General features: G+C 36.2%; 1 protein-coding gene across 4 annotated transcripts in view; it reads left to right on the top strand.

Annotated features, from left to right (window-relative positions):
• Positions 1 to 12,551, top strand: part of klhl17 (kelch-like family member 17) — a 37,998-nt gene that overhangs the window by 21,129 nt on the left and 4,318 nt on the right. For all 4 annotated transcript variants that reach the window (XM_052092025.1, XM_052092026.1, XM_052092027.1 and 1 more), the window contains exons 5-8: positions 1,010 to 1,126; positions 2,023 to 2,236; positions 8,255 to 8,399; positions 9,021 to 9,188. In XM_052092025.1, the coding sequence (XP_051947985.1) occupies positions 1,010 to 1,126; positions 2,023 to 2,236; positions 8,255 to 8,399; positions 9,021 to 9,188 (644 nt within the window). The remainder of the gene's footprint in view (positions 1 to 1,009; positions 1,127 to 2,022; positions 2,237 to 8,254; positions 8,400 to 9,020; positions 9,189 to 12,551) is intronic.

Here is a 12,551-nt window from a genome sequence, read left to right as displayed (position 1 = left end):
GTTGTTGTGCAGTGTGCAAGGCAGGCAGAGAGTTGTGTTTGTTTATTGCAGCTGGTGGTGTGATAGTATTACACTAATTGCGGCAGCTGTCGAGGCTGTAATTCTTAATACTACTCTCCATGTATTTGGCTGGTCAAATCTGGCCTTGTAATGTGTGTAGTAGCCCTGGGGGCATCGACCCATCCTCTTATATCACACAAAGGTGGAGTGTGTGATATCTGCAGCACTATCGACACAAAGCAGAATTCCAGTTATAATAAAGTACAGATAGTCCCGACACAAACTCACATAAATGATTGTGCCACTGTTGACTTGTCAGAATGCTCCAACAAACTGAGCAATGTTTTTGAAAGCACCACAGTATTTTCACACTTTGCCAAATAAACTTATGAATGGCTTACAGTTGTATCCCTGCACATTAAACTAGGATAGAAGAAAAGAAAGTATTTTAAAATAAAATAAAAAACGATCCTAGAGGTTTCAAGTTAACATGAAATTGCATTTGCAAACTATTTGACTTCCGTAATGTGACATACAGTATTTTTCAAGAAAAACTGATATTCAAAAAAAAAGGTGTAGGGCAGGACTTGATTTTATCCATGGGTAATTGATTGGATTTTGAAAGGTAGTCTCTAAAAGAAAGGTTGTTTTTATAAAAATAAAAAAACCCTGTTTTATTTAAAACAGAAATATTCTAAATATTTTTGCCTTTGTAATAACATTCACTGATGAATCATTCACAATAAAACCAGGAATATCTATTAAATTCTGTCAACACTTTCATTTTGTAAAAAAATATATTTTTTTTTTTAAAAAAATGAATGGTGACTGAGGCTAACTTATGTGTATAATCTCCTTTTGTGTACCATGGAAGATAGAAAGTCATATGGGTTTGGAACAACATGAGGTTGAATAGATGATGAAAGAATTTTCACTTTTGAGGGAACTAAACTGTTAAAAAATTAAATAGTCACTGTGACATCATGTTGGTTTCTTGTGATTTCTGCAGGTGCTGGATCTGATCTCCAGTGACAACCTGAACGTCCCATCTGAGGAGGAGGTGTACAGGGCCGTGCTGAGCTGGGTCAAGCATGACATTGATGGGCGGAGGCAACAAGTGCCCCGTGTGAGTGTGTTTCCACCTGTCCTACTCTGCTTTTAAAGGGATAGTTCACCCAAAACTGAAAATTCTCTCATAATTTACTCACATTCATGCCATCCCAGATGTGTATGACTTTCTTCTGTTGAAGATTTTTAGAAGAATGTCTGTGATCTGTTAGTCCTTTCAATGCAAGTGAATATTGACCAAATCAATTAACTCAAATCAAATCACTTTATTTTCACACTACCATGTACACAAGTGCAACAGTAGGTGAAATTCTTGTGTGCAGAATTTAAACGCTCCAAAAATCACCTAAATGCGTCTCCAGTGATTTAGTCCTTGTCTTCTGAAGATATGATAGGTGTGGGTGAGAAACAAATCTATATTTAATTCCTTTTTACCATAAATTCTCCTCCCTGCTCATTAGGTGATGATATGCATGAAGAATGCGAATTGCCAAAAACAAAAGAAAAAGTATAAAATAGTAAAAAAGGACTTAAATATTGATCTGATTCTTACCCACACCTATCATATATCTTCAGAAGACATGGATTACACCATTCAAGTATTATGGATTACTTTATGGTGCATTTATATGCTTTTTGGACCTTTAAAGTTCTGACCACCATTCACTTGCAGTGTTTGCACCTACAGAGCTACGATGTTTTTCTATAAATCTTTGTTTGTGTTCTGCAGAAGAAAGTCATTCAGTTCTGGGATGGCATGAGGGTGAGTAAATTATGAGAGAATTAACCTTTTTGGGAGAACTATTCCTTTAACAGAGTAAATCATAGAATGAATGCTTATAGGATTATGGATTATGCACATTTTCTATCCCCTCTCTTTGTATTGCCAGATGCCTTTTTAAAGCACACACACACCAATCTCACCTCTCACTATTTTCTTCCATCTCTCTTCAGCTGATGAAGTGTGTGCGGCTACCCCTGCTGACAAGAGACTTTCTCATGAGTAACGTGGATACAGAGCTGCTGGTGCGACACCACTCTGAGTGCAAAGACCTGCTGATCGAGGCTCTGAAGTATCACCTGATGCCTGAGCAGAGAGGCGTGCTCAGCAACAGCCGTACCCGTCCACGGCGTTGTGAGGGTGCCAGCCCGGTTCTCTTTGCCGTAGGTCTGTAAATCAGAGCTATTCACTTATTCACTCTAGGGCATTGGTTCTCAAACTTTTTGGGGCCGTTACAGGGAAGAACATTTTCCCTCATAATCATAACACTGATTAAGCATATGCTTACTTCCATTTGTACTCTTAGATGCCATTGTAACTATTTGTATTATACTTCAGACCTGTTTCATAGTGTTAAACAGAAACACATTTCAGTTTGAATCATTTTATTACCACTTATATACTTTCAAACAGAGGGTCATTTTATTAAAATTGCATTTGGACTCAACAGCATTTATACTTTTGAAGTAATTGATCTTAAAAGCTTTCATGAAATCAACAGTAGCAAGACTGGCATAGTCCTAATAAACCCAAACATTTAAAATGACTAATTTAAGGTTACTTTCATAAGGTTACTCATTTAAGTGCTTCAACTTTAAAATAATGCTTAAAAAACGCTTTAAAACTTATTTCTCCTTCAAATCATTGGGAGAACAAACAACAAATCATGAACAAATCATTAACAGAAATGATCAGAACACATCATAGTAATTAAGCCTATTCAGAATTTTTTTATTTAAATATTTGCATTAGGCTACATCACATTCTTATCTCACAATTAACAATAACTCACTTGATGAGCTCACCTAAACTAATGAGATGGGTGAGCCTCTCTCTCACAACACATTATGATTATTCTTGGAGTGATGGATGACAGCCAGACTCTAAAATCATTCTCCACATGCAAATGAGCCCTCCTCCTCATGGTGTCATTTGAGAGGTATAGCTTTCAGTTTATTAGCTGCTTTTGTACAAAGCATAGCTTGAATATGAGTTCTTGTGCAGTTGTTTGTGGCTTCTTATTTTTAGCAATCTGTTGAGCCACCAAATAAGAAGCCTTTTGTGCATTCTCTGAAGTTGTGGCCAGGTTCACCATCTGTTTTGTATTGTATTGGATGTATTCCCCACTCTTTCAACTGAAAAATTATTTTGTTTTGCCCTTATATTCTGGGTGCTTTGTAATCAGATGCCACTTTAGCTTGGTGGGCTTCATGGCTCCGTTCACTAGCACCTGAAGACACATGATGCATTTTGGTCTGCCGTCGATGTTCTCAATAAAACAATCCTCTATATAATTGTCGCTATATTTTCTCAATTTAGCTGGTTTGGGCTTTGCGTCACTTGACAGTGTGGACTTACTCAAATATTTCTCCATGCTCGCCTGTTAGCTAGGTAATAAGCCAAGTTAAGCAGCAGCAGGTATGGTTTGTTGCGCCCTGAGTGAAGAGTTTTTTTTAATTTTCTGAGTGATTCATGACAGATTGATGTGATGTGTTACAATCATATCAGAATTTCTATCAGCCCAAAGCTAACGTGGGTGGGAGTAATGGACACAATATGCTTGTTTTAATGGCGTAAAAATATGCACTTTTTATTAATACAGCACAATTGTATAATTTATAGCAAATTATTTCACAAACCCCCTGGCTATGGGTTTCGGACCCCCTGGTGTCCGGAGACCACACTTTGAGAACCACTGCTCTAGGGAAGTGATCATGAGCAAATCCCTTTATGCTGCACACAACGCATGTTGGTCTCATGCAGAAAGATACAAATTCTGTACAGAATTTAGACAAAAAAATAATGTGGGGAAAACCCACATATTTTAAATTCGGACTTAAAATGGATAGTGTTTAATTTTTAGCCCACTGAAGCTAAACCATATGTGGCACTAGAGGTGGGCTACCACCGTTTTCAGTAAAGAATGTTTTATCATCTTGTAGTGATGTCAAGAGAACCAGTGCATCTGTATCAAGTCGATACTAGTAATATTTTTATAAATTAATGATACCGGTCTTGGTACTGTATCAATAATACCAAATTCAGTACGCACTTGCTGCTTGTTGGTGGCTGCTTTCCAGTGTGTGAATGGTCAAAATGTCTTGTTGAGACATTAAAACTGTGTGAAGTTGGTCCATCAAGATGCAGCAAGAACCAAATATTTAGATAACCCTGAAAACAAATTGTAATATATACAGATGTGTCAGTGGAATTTACAAACATTACATAACAAGCCAGGACATTCATGTTTTGGTTTATTAAGACACAATGCCATTAACCTCGCAAATTTTGGCAAATCAAATTTTTTTCTTGTAAGCACCATTATAGCCTATTTACAGCCTGCTATCTTCTAAACTAACTTAGAACACCCAAGGAATCAATAATAGGCTAATGTGCGTTGAACAAGAGAAAGCCAAAATTGACAAAATAATGTTTTTAAATCACGTTTTAAAGCACAGAACATGTTAAACGCACTCAGCTTCTGATCTTTGAGCATATCTGAGGTTGAGGTTAGTGGGACCTTTTAGTTTTAGTTTCAGTAATATTTAAAGATTTATAAAAAAAATGCCACCTTTAAAGTGAATTCGGTAACACTTTACAATAAGGTTCCATTCGTTAGTTGGATTAGAAGATAATACATTAGATATCATGAACTAACAATGAACAATCGTTTTTTTTACAGCATTTATTCATTTGTTAATGTTTGTTAATAAAATAAAAATTAATTGCATTAACCTATGTTTAATGGGTCATTATTAAAATAATTGTATTATATTCTCTGAGGTCCACTTAGAATGCTATTACATTTTTTTTTTGTTGTTGCACCAAAGTTTATTCATATATAATAATTTTCCACCATGTCTCTTGCCCTCTGTCTGAAACACTCGGTTTTAAGCTGCCTGGCCCTTTAAGACTTCAATGTAAACGCCCAATGTTGTAATTGGCTAACATCATACAGCCCTTCCAATACAGCCATATTTGAAACGCAATCCAAAGAAAATGAACCTACTCCACACAACATTAAAACTACAATTCAGGGTTAACATAAATTACCCAATACATTTCATCTGAATGTAGTAAACTGTTCACTCAAGTACAACATAAACTGTCATGAAATATGAAATATTCATAAATGAAATTGGTTACTTACTTTTTTGTCCAATAGTCCAATTTTTACTGCCCCATCTTTCAATAATATTTCCTTTGCAAAACTTGAATCATATTGTGACTGTTTCACAAGAAGTTTATGGAATTGCATCAAAATGATCAAAGATGTCCATCGAGTGCATGTTTACAAAATACCAACAATTAAAAATATCACAGATGGGTGCAAGAATGGTCCAGGATGCCTTCCAAACATCATAAAAGCAAGGCAGCACAGCTGAATGAAACACAGTGGGGGTCTCCATTGTAGAGGTATAACTTGACACCGTGTCTTTTAAAAGCAGTACGAAATGTATGATAATGTTCAAAGCTGTTCATCTAGTGAATATGTCCTGTGTAAGTCCACTTAGTATAAATCTCCCATGACAGGCCCATCTGTCACCTCTTCAGTGACTGACTGGTGGGCAGGGCAATGACAAAAAAATAGGCGTTGCATATGCAAATTTATTTGATTCTTGTGACGTCACAAGTTCCACAAATTCTAAACAAGCCGTTTTTGCAGCTTGGTTTAAATAAATGCTCTTTTCTGTTGAGGAAGTTTTCAGTTCTGAAACTTGCAGTATGTTTTTCTAGTACAATGAACATGTATGTCAAACGATCAAGGAACATTTTATTTCTCATGTCATGACCCCTTTAACCTACACAGCTTGTGATTTTTAAAAATGTATTACTATATTTTGAAATTAACATGAACTAACATTAATAAATAAAATAAAAGCATTGTTCATTGTTAGTTCATGTTAACAAATGGAAACTTATTGTAAAGTGTTACCTTTATTCTATTCGCTATTTCATCAAATGACTGCCTCAAGCAGGGCTGTTTCTGAGCAGATGGGGGCACAAAGATAATTTTTTACTTTGAGGCCCCCATCTCCCGGATCCAGGCCCACTGAAGAATGACACCACAATAGAGTCTTCAACAAATTTGGAATATATTAACTACACAAAATTAATTTTTTACAATAAATAACTATATAAATTAACAATAAATTACTTAAAAAAAAAACAATAAATAACTATTATCCAAATATTTAAATAAAAAATTAAAAACCGACCTTGCTTTGCATAGCCCCCTGGTGGCTCGTGGGCCCTAAGCGGCTGCTTATACCGAATACAGCTAGAAATGGCCCTTCTCATACATCTCCACAGAGATCTGGGCTAAACCCCGATAATCCACTGACCCTAGAATCGCCCCTAAGCTGAACTAAAGCTGTGAGTAATCTTGTGCAGAAATACGCAGCTCAGATTTTTTGGAAGATAAGAACATCCAAAAACAGTGTATTTCAAATTCATTGCGACACATAGAGGTCATGCATCTTAATTTTTCATTATCTTAACGAGAAAAAAATTATAATAATTTTTTAAGAGAACACATGACAACTAATGTTAGACACTGACTGTTACTTTTGATTTTGAAAAAGTGGCACATTACTCATTTTCTGTTAGTCACTAGAAACTCAGTTTATGTCTTAGTTGTTGATTCTTTTTATGTTCATACAAATATTTACACATGTTAAATTGGCTGTTAATAAAAGAAGACCTTTTTTTTTTAGCTGAGTTTATAAACACCATAGGACCAATCGTACTGCTCAGGAAGAGGACGCATTCTGTCTCCTAGAGATGAACGTAGTTTGGTGCAAAAAGTGCAAATCAATCCCAGAACAACAGCTAAGGACCTTGTGAAGCTGCTAGAGGAAACAGGTAGACATGTATCTATATCCACAGTAAAATTTGTCCTTTATCGATATAATCTGGAAGGCTGCTCCACAAGGAAGAAGTCACTGCTCCAAACCCACCATAAAAAAGCCAGACTACATTTTGGAAGTGAACATGGGGACAAAGTTCTTACTTTTGTTAACAACATTTTTACTGATTGGCCATAATGACCATCGTTATATTTGGAGGAAAAAAGGTGAGGCTTGCAAGCCTGAAGCATGGGGTGGCAGCATCATGTTGTGGTGGTGCTTTGCTCCAGGAGGGACTGTTGCACTTCACAAAATAGATGGCATCGTGAGAAATGATATGTATATATTGAAGCAACATCTCAAGACATCAGTCAGGAATTTAAAGCTCATCGCAAATGGGTCTTCCAAATGGGCAATGACCTAAGCACAACTCCAAAGTTGTGGCAAAATGGCTTAAGGACAACAAAGTCAAAGTATTGGAGTGGCCATCACAAAGCCCTGACCTCAATCCAATTGAAAATTTGTGGGCTGAACTTAAAAAACCATGTGTGAGCAAGGAGGCCTACAAACCTGACTCAGTTACACCAGTTCTGTCTGGAGGAATTGGCCAAAATTCCAGCAACTTATATTGAGAACCATGTGGAAGGCTACCCAAAATGTTTGACCCAAGTTAAACAATTTAAAGGCAATGCTACCAAATACTAACAAAGTGTATGTAAACTTCAGAAGAAATTAAAGCTAAAATAAATAATTCTCTCCACTATTATTCTGACATTTCACAGTCTTAAAATAAAGTAGTGATCCTAACTGCCCTAACACAGGGAATGTTTTGTATGATTAAATATCTTGAGTTTAAATGTATGTATTTGGCTAAGGCGTATGTAAACCTCTGACTTCAACTGTAAATTATATAAATAAAGGATTTATATTCATTAATAATATTTTACATAATATTTTAAATTTAAATTCAGTATATATCAGGTTTATATAATTAGGTTTTTCTCAGCAAGAACAAATATTAAAGGGAACTTTGGTCATCAGAACAGTTTGTTCATGCCAGTTGCTTTAAACCAGGGATGGGCGACTTTGAAGGTGGCCAGGACCAACATTTTTTCTCCTGTTAGAATCCTACAGTGATCAGCAGTTCTGCTAAGAACAAGCGACCTCTTCTGGTGAATAGTTGTAATATCATTATAGCCTAAATGCAATCTTTACATAATCCCTTTCCAATTAACAATCAATCCTCTGTATTGTCATACCGACTGCCATATTCAACAACACTGTGGGCTGCCAGTTGCCATCCCTGCTTTAAAATTGGTTTCTTTGCATTTCTCAGGTGGAGGCAGTCTTTTTGCTATTCATGGAGACTGTGAGGCCTATGACACCAGGACAGACCGCTGGCACATGGTGGCTTCCATGTCAACACGGCGGGCACGAGTTGGTGTGTCTGCTATTGGAAATAAGCTCTACGCTGTGGGCGGGTACGCAAACTGTAAAGCCCCATTGGCCAAAGCTGTATCAGAAAATACAGTTCAGTTGCTTTTTTGTAATATAGTTCCAAATTAAGGTGGAAGAGTGCAAAGTTTTTAAGAATGAGTCTGGGTTTCTCAGTTACTTTTCCAAACACATTTTCCAACTAGCCTATAAACGTCTAATTTTGAGGGAAATCAGCAGAAATCTGTGGAATTGGTTTGAACATGCTTAGAGTAAAAGCTTTATTGGAAGTCTATTGTTAAACAATGAAAAGGTGGGAATGTGTAAATCTCTTTGAAAAACAGGTGTTCAAATTCTGCTGAAATCTTGTGCTTTGTCTGGAATTCTGCGGGTGCAGATTCCATTTAGGCCTGTTTATTAGTAAGTCATTGTCAGGCTTCATACTGCAGTCTGTTGGGATATACAGTAGTTATTAACTTGTCATCGATCACAAGCATGTATCCCACTGGTACTCCACTGCTGAGATAATCAAGAGTTCCAAGACTAGTTAGGAAATGTGTCAGGTGTTGATAAATAATGTAATTTCGGTGATTAATGACAGTTCAAACGTGACATGTCATTACTTGTGTAGGTAGATCATTAGATTCACTCTCCTTTTCACAAATCAGGTATGATGGCACCTCTGATTTGGCAACTGTAGAGTCGTATGATCCAGTAACCAATGCGTGGCAGCCTGAGGTCTCCATGGGAACGAGGAGGAGCTGTTTAGGTGTGGCGGTACTGCATGGGCTGCTATATGCTGCAGGAGGATATGATGGTGCTTCCTGTCTCAACAGGTGCATGATTCTTAAAGGGATATTTTACCCAAAAATTAAAATTCTGTTGTGGTTTACTCACTGTCATTTCAAACACATATAGCTTTTAGGGGTGCACCGATCGAAATCTGCCGATATTTGTCTTAAATCCGTGATCGGCGGATTGTGCCTAGAATCATGACCAATCTTTGCAGGGAATCACACATACACTGTTCCTCTAATGAATGAGCACTTGCTCAGCCCTACACAGTGTCATGCACAGACCTTAGCAGGGACATGGTTGGATGAATAAAAAAGGGCATTGATTTTTTCTTTACTTTGAATTAGTAGTAATTATAAATACTTAACTAATTTCTTTGCCTTTTGAGTATTTAACCATTTTCTTGTATATACAGTATATACTGTACATACATTTTCCCATTTTTCCTTTATTACAAATAATAGCATATTTTGTTGCAGTATTTAACAAACAGCACCATGGTAATACACTTTTATTTATTTATTTATTTATTCCTTTTCAGACATGGTCTATGATAACCCCATGTTTATTACATGTGTCATAGTAAAACCATGGTATTTTTTAAAGTACCTTGGATTACCATGACAGTATAATGAAATATGAACATGATCAATCATTCAGTACCATGGCATACCCTGGTAACATGGTGCATGATGAGAAAACGTGTGGCGAACGAATGTGTTACACGAATGCTACAGGGTCCTTAAATAACGTATAACATGCGAGTAAGTTTCTGGTGGCCCCCCATTGTATGATGGTGCCCCAGTAGGGAGTTGATGCTCTTCGCAGACTAAGTAATATGAGTATAGGAAGCAGCAGTACTGTGGTAGCCTAATGGTATTTTTCTGAAAGTGATTAGTCTAATGGCTTATTAGTTTCAACAACACCAAACTGGCTTTTGCTGAACCTGACAGCTCCTTCAGTTTATGTCAATATTCTATAAAAAACTAATTTGATTTATATCACTGAAAGCAACACAACCGCTCCCATTATAATTAATAAATCTGTCTACATTACTGGTACGCGATGTCGGAAATGAAGTAACAATCAAGTATTATTCATTTGATGAACTTACAACATTATACATGGAGTGGACTTTTTATCTGACCTGTTACTCATCTGAGGTAACGGCACTTCGATGTTCCAGGATGAATTCAAAACTACATTTTTTGCTTCCTTGAAGGGCACTCCTACAGGAGGTGGTGCCACTCAAAAGCTCATTCTAAACGAAAGTGAGAAATTTCATCTTTTCTCAGAGGGCCCTTCCCCAAGACTGTTAGCGACGGGTACATTCATACAGTAATGCCATGTTTCCTTCAGAGTACCCACTTCAAGGGCTCTGCAGTTCGGAAAGTATGATAGGGCATAGGGAGGATCACTTGCTATTTGAATCCGCCCCGATCTGCTATAGCACGTGCTCTTAAATGCATCTCCGCTTAATTTCCTTTTAAAATGCATGCGATTAACAAAGAAATCTCATTATTACTGTTATTGTGAGATTATGATGAGATTTTCATTTTGTTTCAACTATTTTAATTTAATTAACTTCCCTTTTTTCTGGACGACCAAAAGGGCCCCTTTTGATTTGAGTATGACAGGAGCAGGGGCTTGTGACCCTGCTGCCCCTATTCTATGCATGTCAGTGCCTTGAAGCATGACAGAGTGTCCTTTGGAGGTTGTTGGCAATTCTAAGCATTCACAAATGTAAACTTTCAGACATGATGAAATTATAACGTTTTGTGTTTAAAAATGTAAGAATTACATGTGTACAAATATTAAGAGTTGCCCATTTTCTAGAGTCATTACGGTAGTTATTCTGACTCGTTGCACAGTGAGCAGGAAGAGGATAAAGAGGCTGCTAACGGGTATAAAAATGAATGAAGCAACAAATTAACACGCAAATACGAGTACCGGTACATGTGATTTAACACGAGTTGTGTTGAGCGATAGAGACTGTTTGAGCGATCATGAGCTCTTTTAGCTTCACTCCCTTCAATATGCTCACTCACTATGTCAATCAGACATGCACCAGGTGATCTCAATATCTCATCATCAAATTCCAATTTAAATCAGATTAATGTTGGTCACAATACCACTAATAACAGATGTAACTGTTTCATATTCAATAACGGCACCACATCTGCTTAATTAGTGATTTGTGCTACAACAAGACGCCAAAGACGTCTTAGGGCTTGTAATGGATATATTTTTCTTATTTTTGAATGTATCTCTGATGTGTGTGATGCTCTCATGGTATTTGGTTACCAGTATGTCACAATGACCTTTTGATATTAACAAAAGCACTATTAATAACAGTTTTCAATACAAATATATGCTATCAATTCACAATTAATAAAATTTTGGTAGCACTTAATACAAAGTTTTAATTGCTTTCACATTAGTTAATGCATTAGGTATCATGAACAAACAATGAACAGTATAATTTTACAGCATTTGTTAATCATAATGTTAGTTAATAAAAATACAATTGTTCATTGTTAGTTCATAGTGCATTAATGTGCATTAACTAATAACATTTTTGATTTTAAAAATGTATTGGTATATGTTGTAACTGACATTAAGTTCATTAGTTCATGTTGACTAAAGTAATGTTGTTAAATGATGTTAACAACTGGAACCTTTTTGTAAAGTGTTACCATACTTTTACTGAGTGGCGCATAAACATATAACTGCAGCATATAACTTGCAAAAGTGTGGCAAATGGCACTTTTAGAAAAAACTATTTTTTACAATCTTAGAGTAAAAACAATTCAGAGACAGGTATCGGCCTCAAATTTCCTGATCGGTGCACCACCAATAGCTTTCTTCTTCATGGAACACAAAATGAGATTTTACACCAAATACTGTGAATTTAGTTTCCATATTATGAAAGTGAATGGTAGTGATGGATTATATATTTCTTAAAAGACAGCAGTCTATTTATATGTCTTAAATTTTATGTCTGTAACTGTTAATTGATGAATAATTTGTGAAGCCTCTTTCATCACCTTAAAACTGGCCAGTGTACCAACAATGTGAAATCATCAAGCAGAAATAACCATAATCCCACTGAAAGTCATTTTACTTGCAAATAATAATACAGCATTAAATGTTTACCGAAAATCACTCTAAAGTCAATCCCTGGCCATGCATGTGAAATTATCCAGTGGAATAGATTAGATTCCATTCATTTCAGTTTATTTGTATATCACTTTTCACAATACATATTTTCCCAAAGAAGAGTGAATAGACATCATTATCTGGAACTATAACTAGAATCCACGTCATGCTGTAAGTTTTTTTTAGGAAGCAAGTGATGACAAGCTGAATGATAATAATCAGGTTTTTTATTTGTGATTTGGAAG

Source organism: Xyrauchen texanus, chromosome 25 (genome assembly GCF_025860055.1).
Source record: "Xyrauchen texanus isolate HMW12.3.18 chromosome 25, RBS_HiC_50CHRs, whole genome shotgun sequence".
Classification (NCBI taxonomy): Eukaryota; Metazoa; Chordata; class Actinopteri; order Cypriniformes; family Catostomidae; genus Xyrauchen; species Xyrauchen texanus.
Note: the sequence above shows the minus strand (reverse complement) of the source record. Positions and strands in the feature narration are given on the sequence as shown.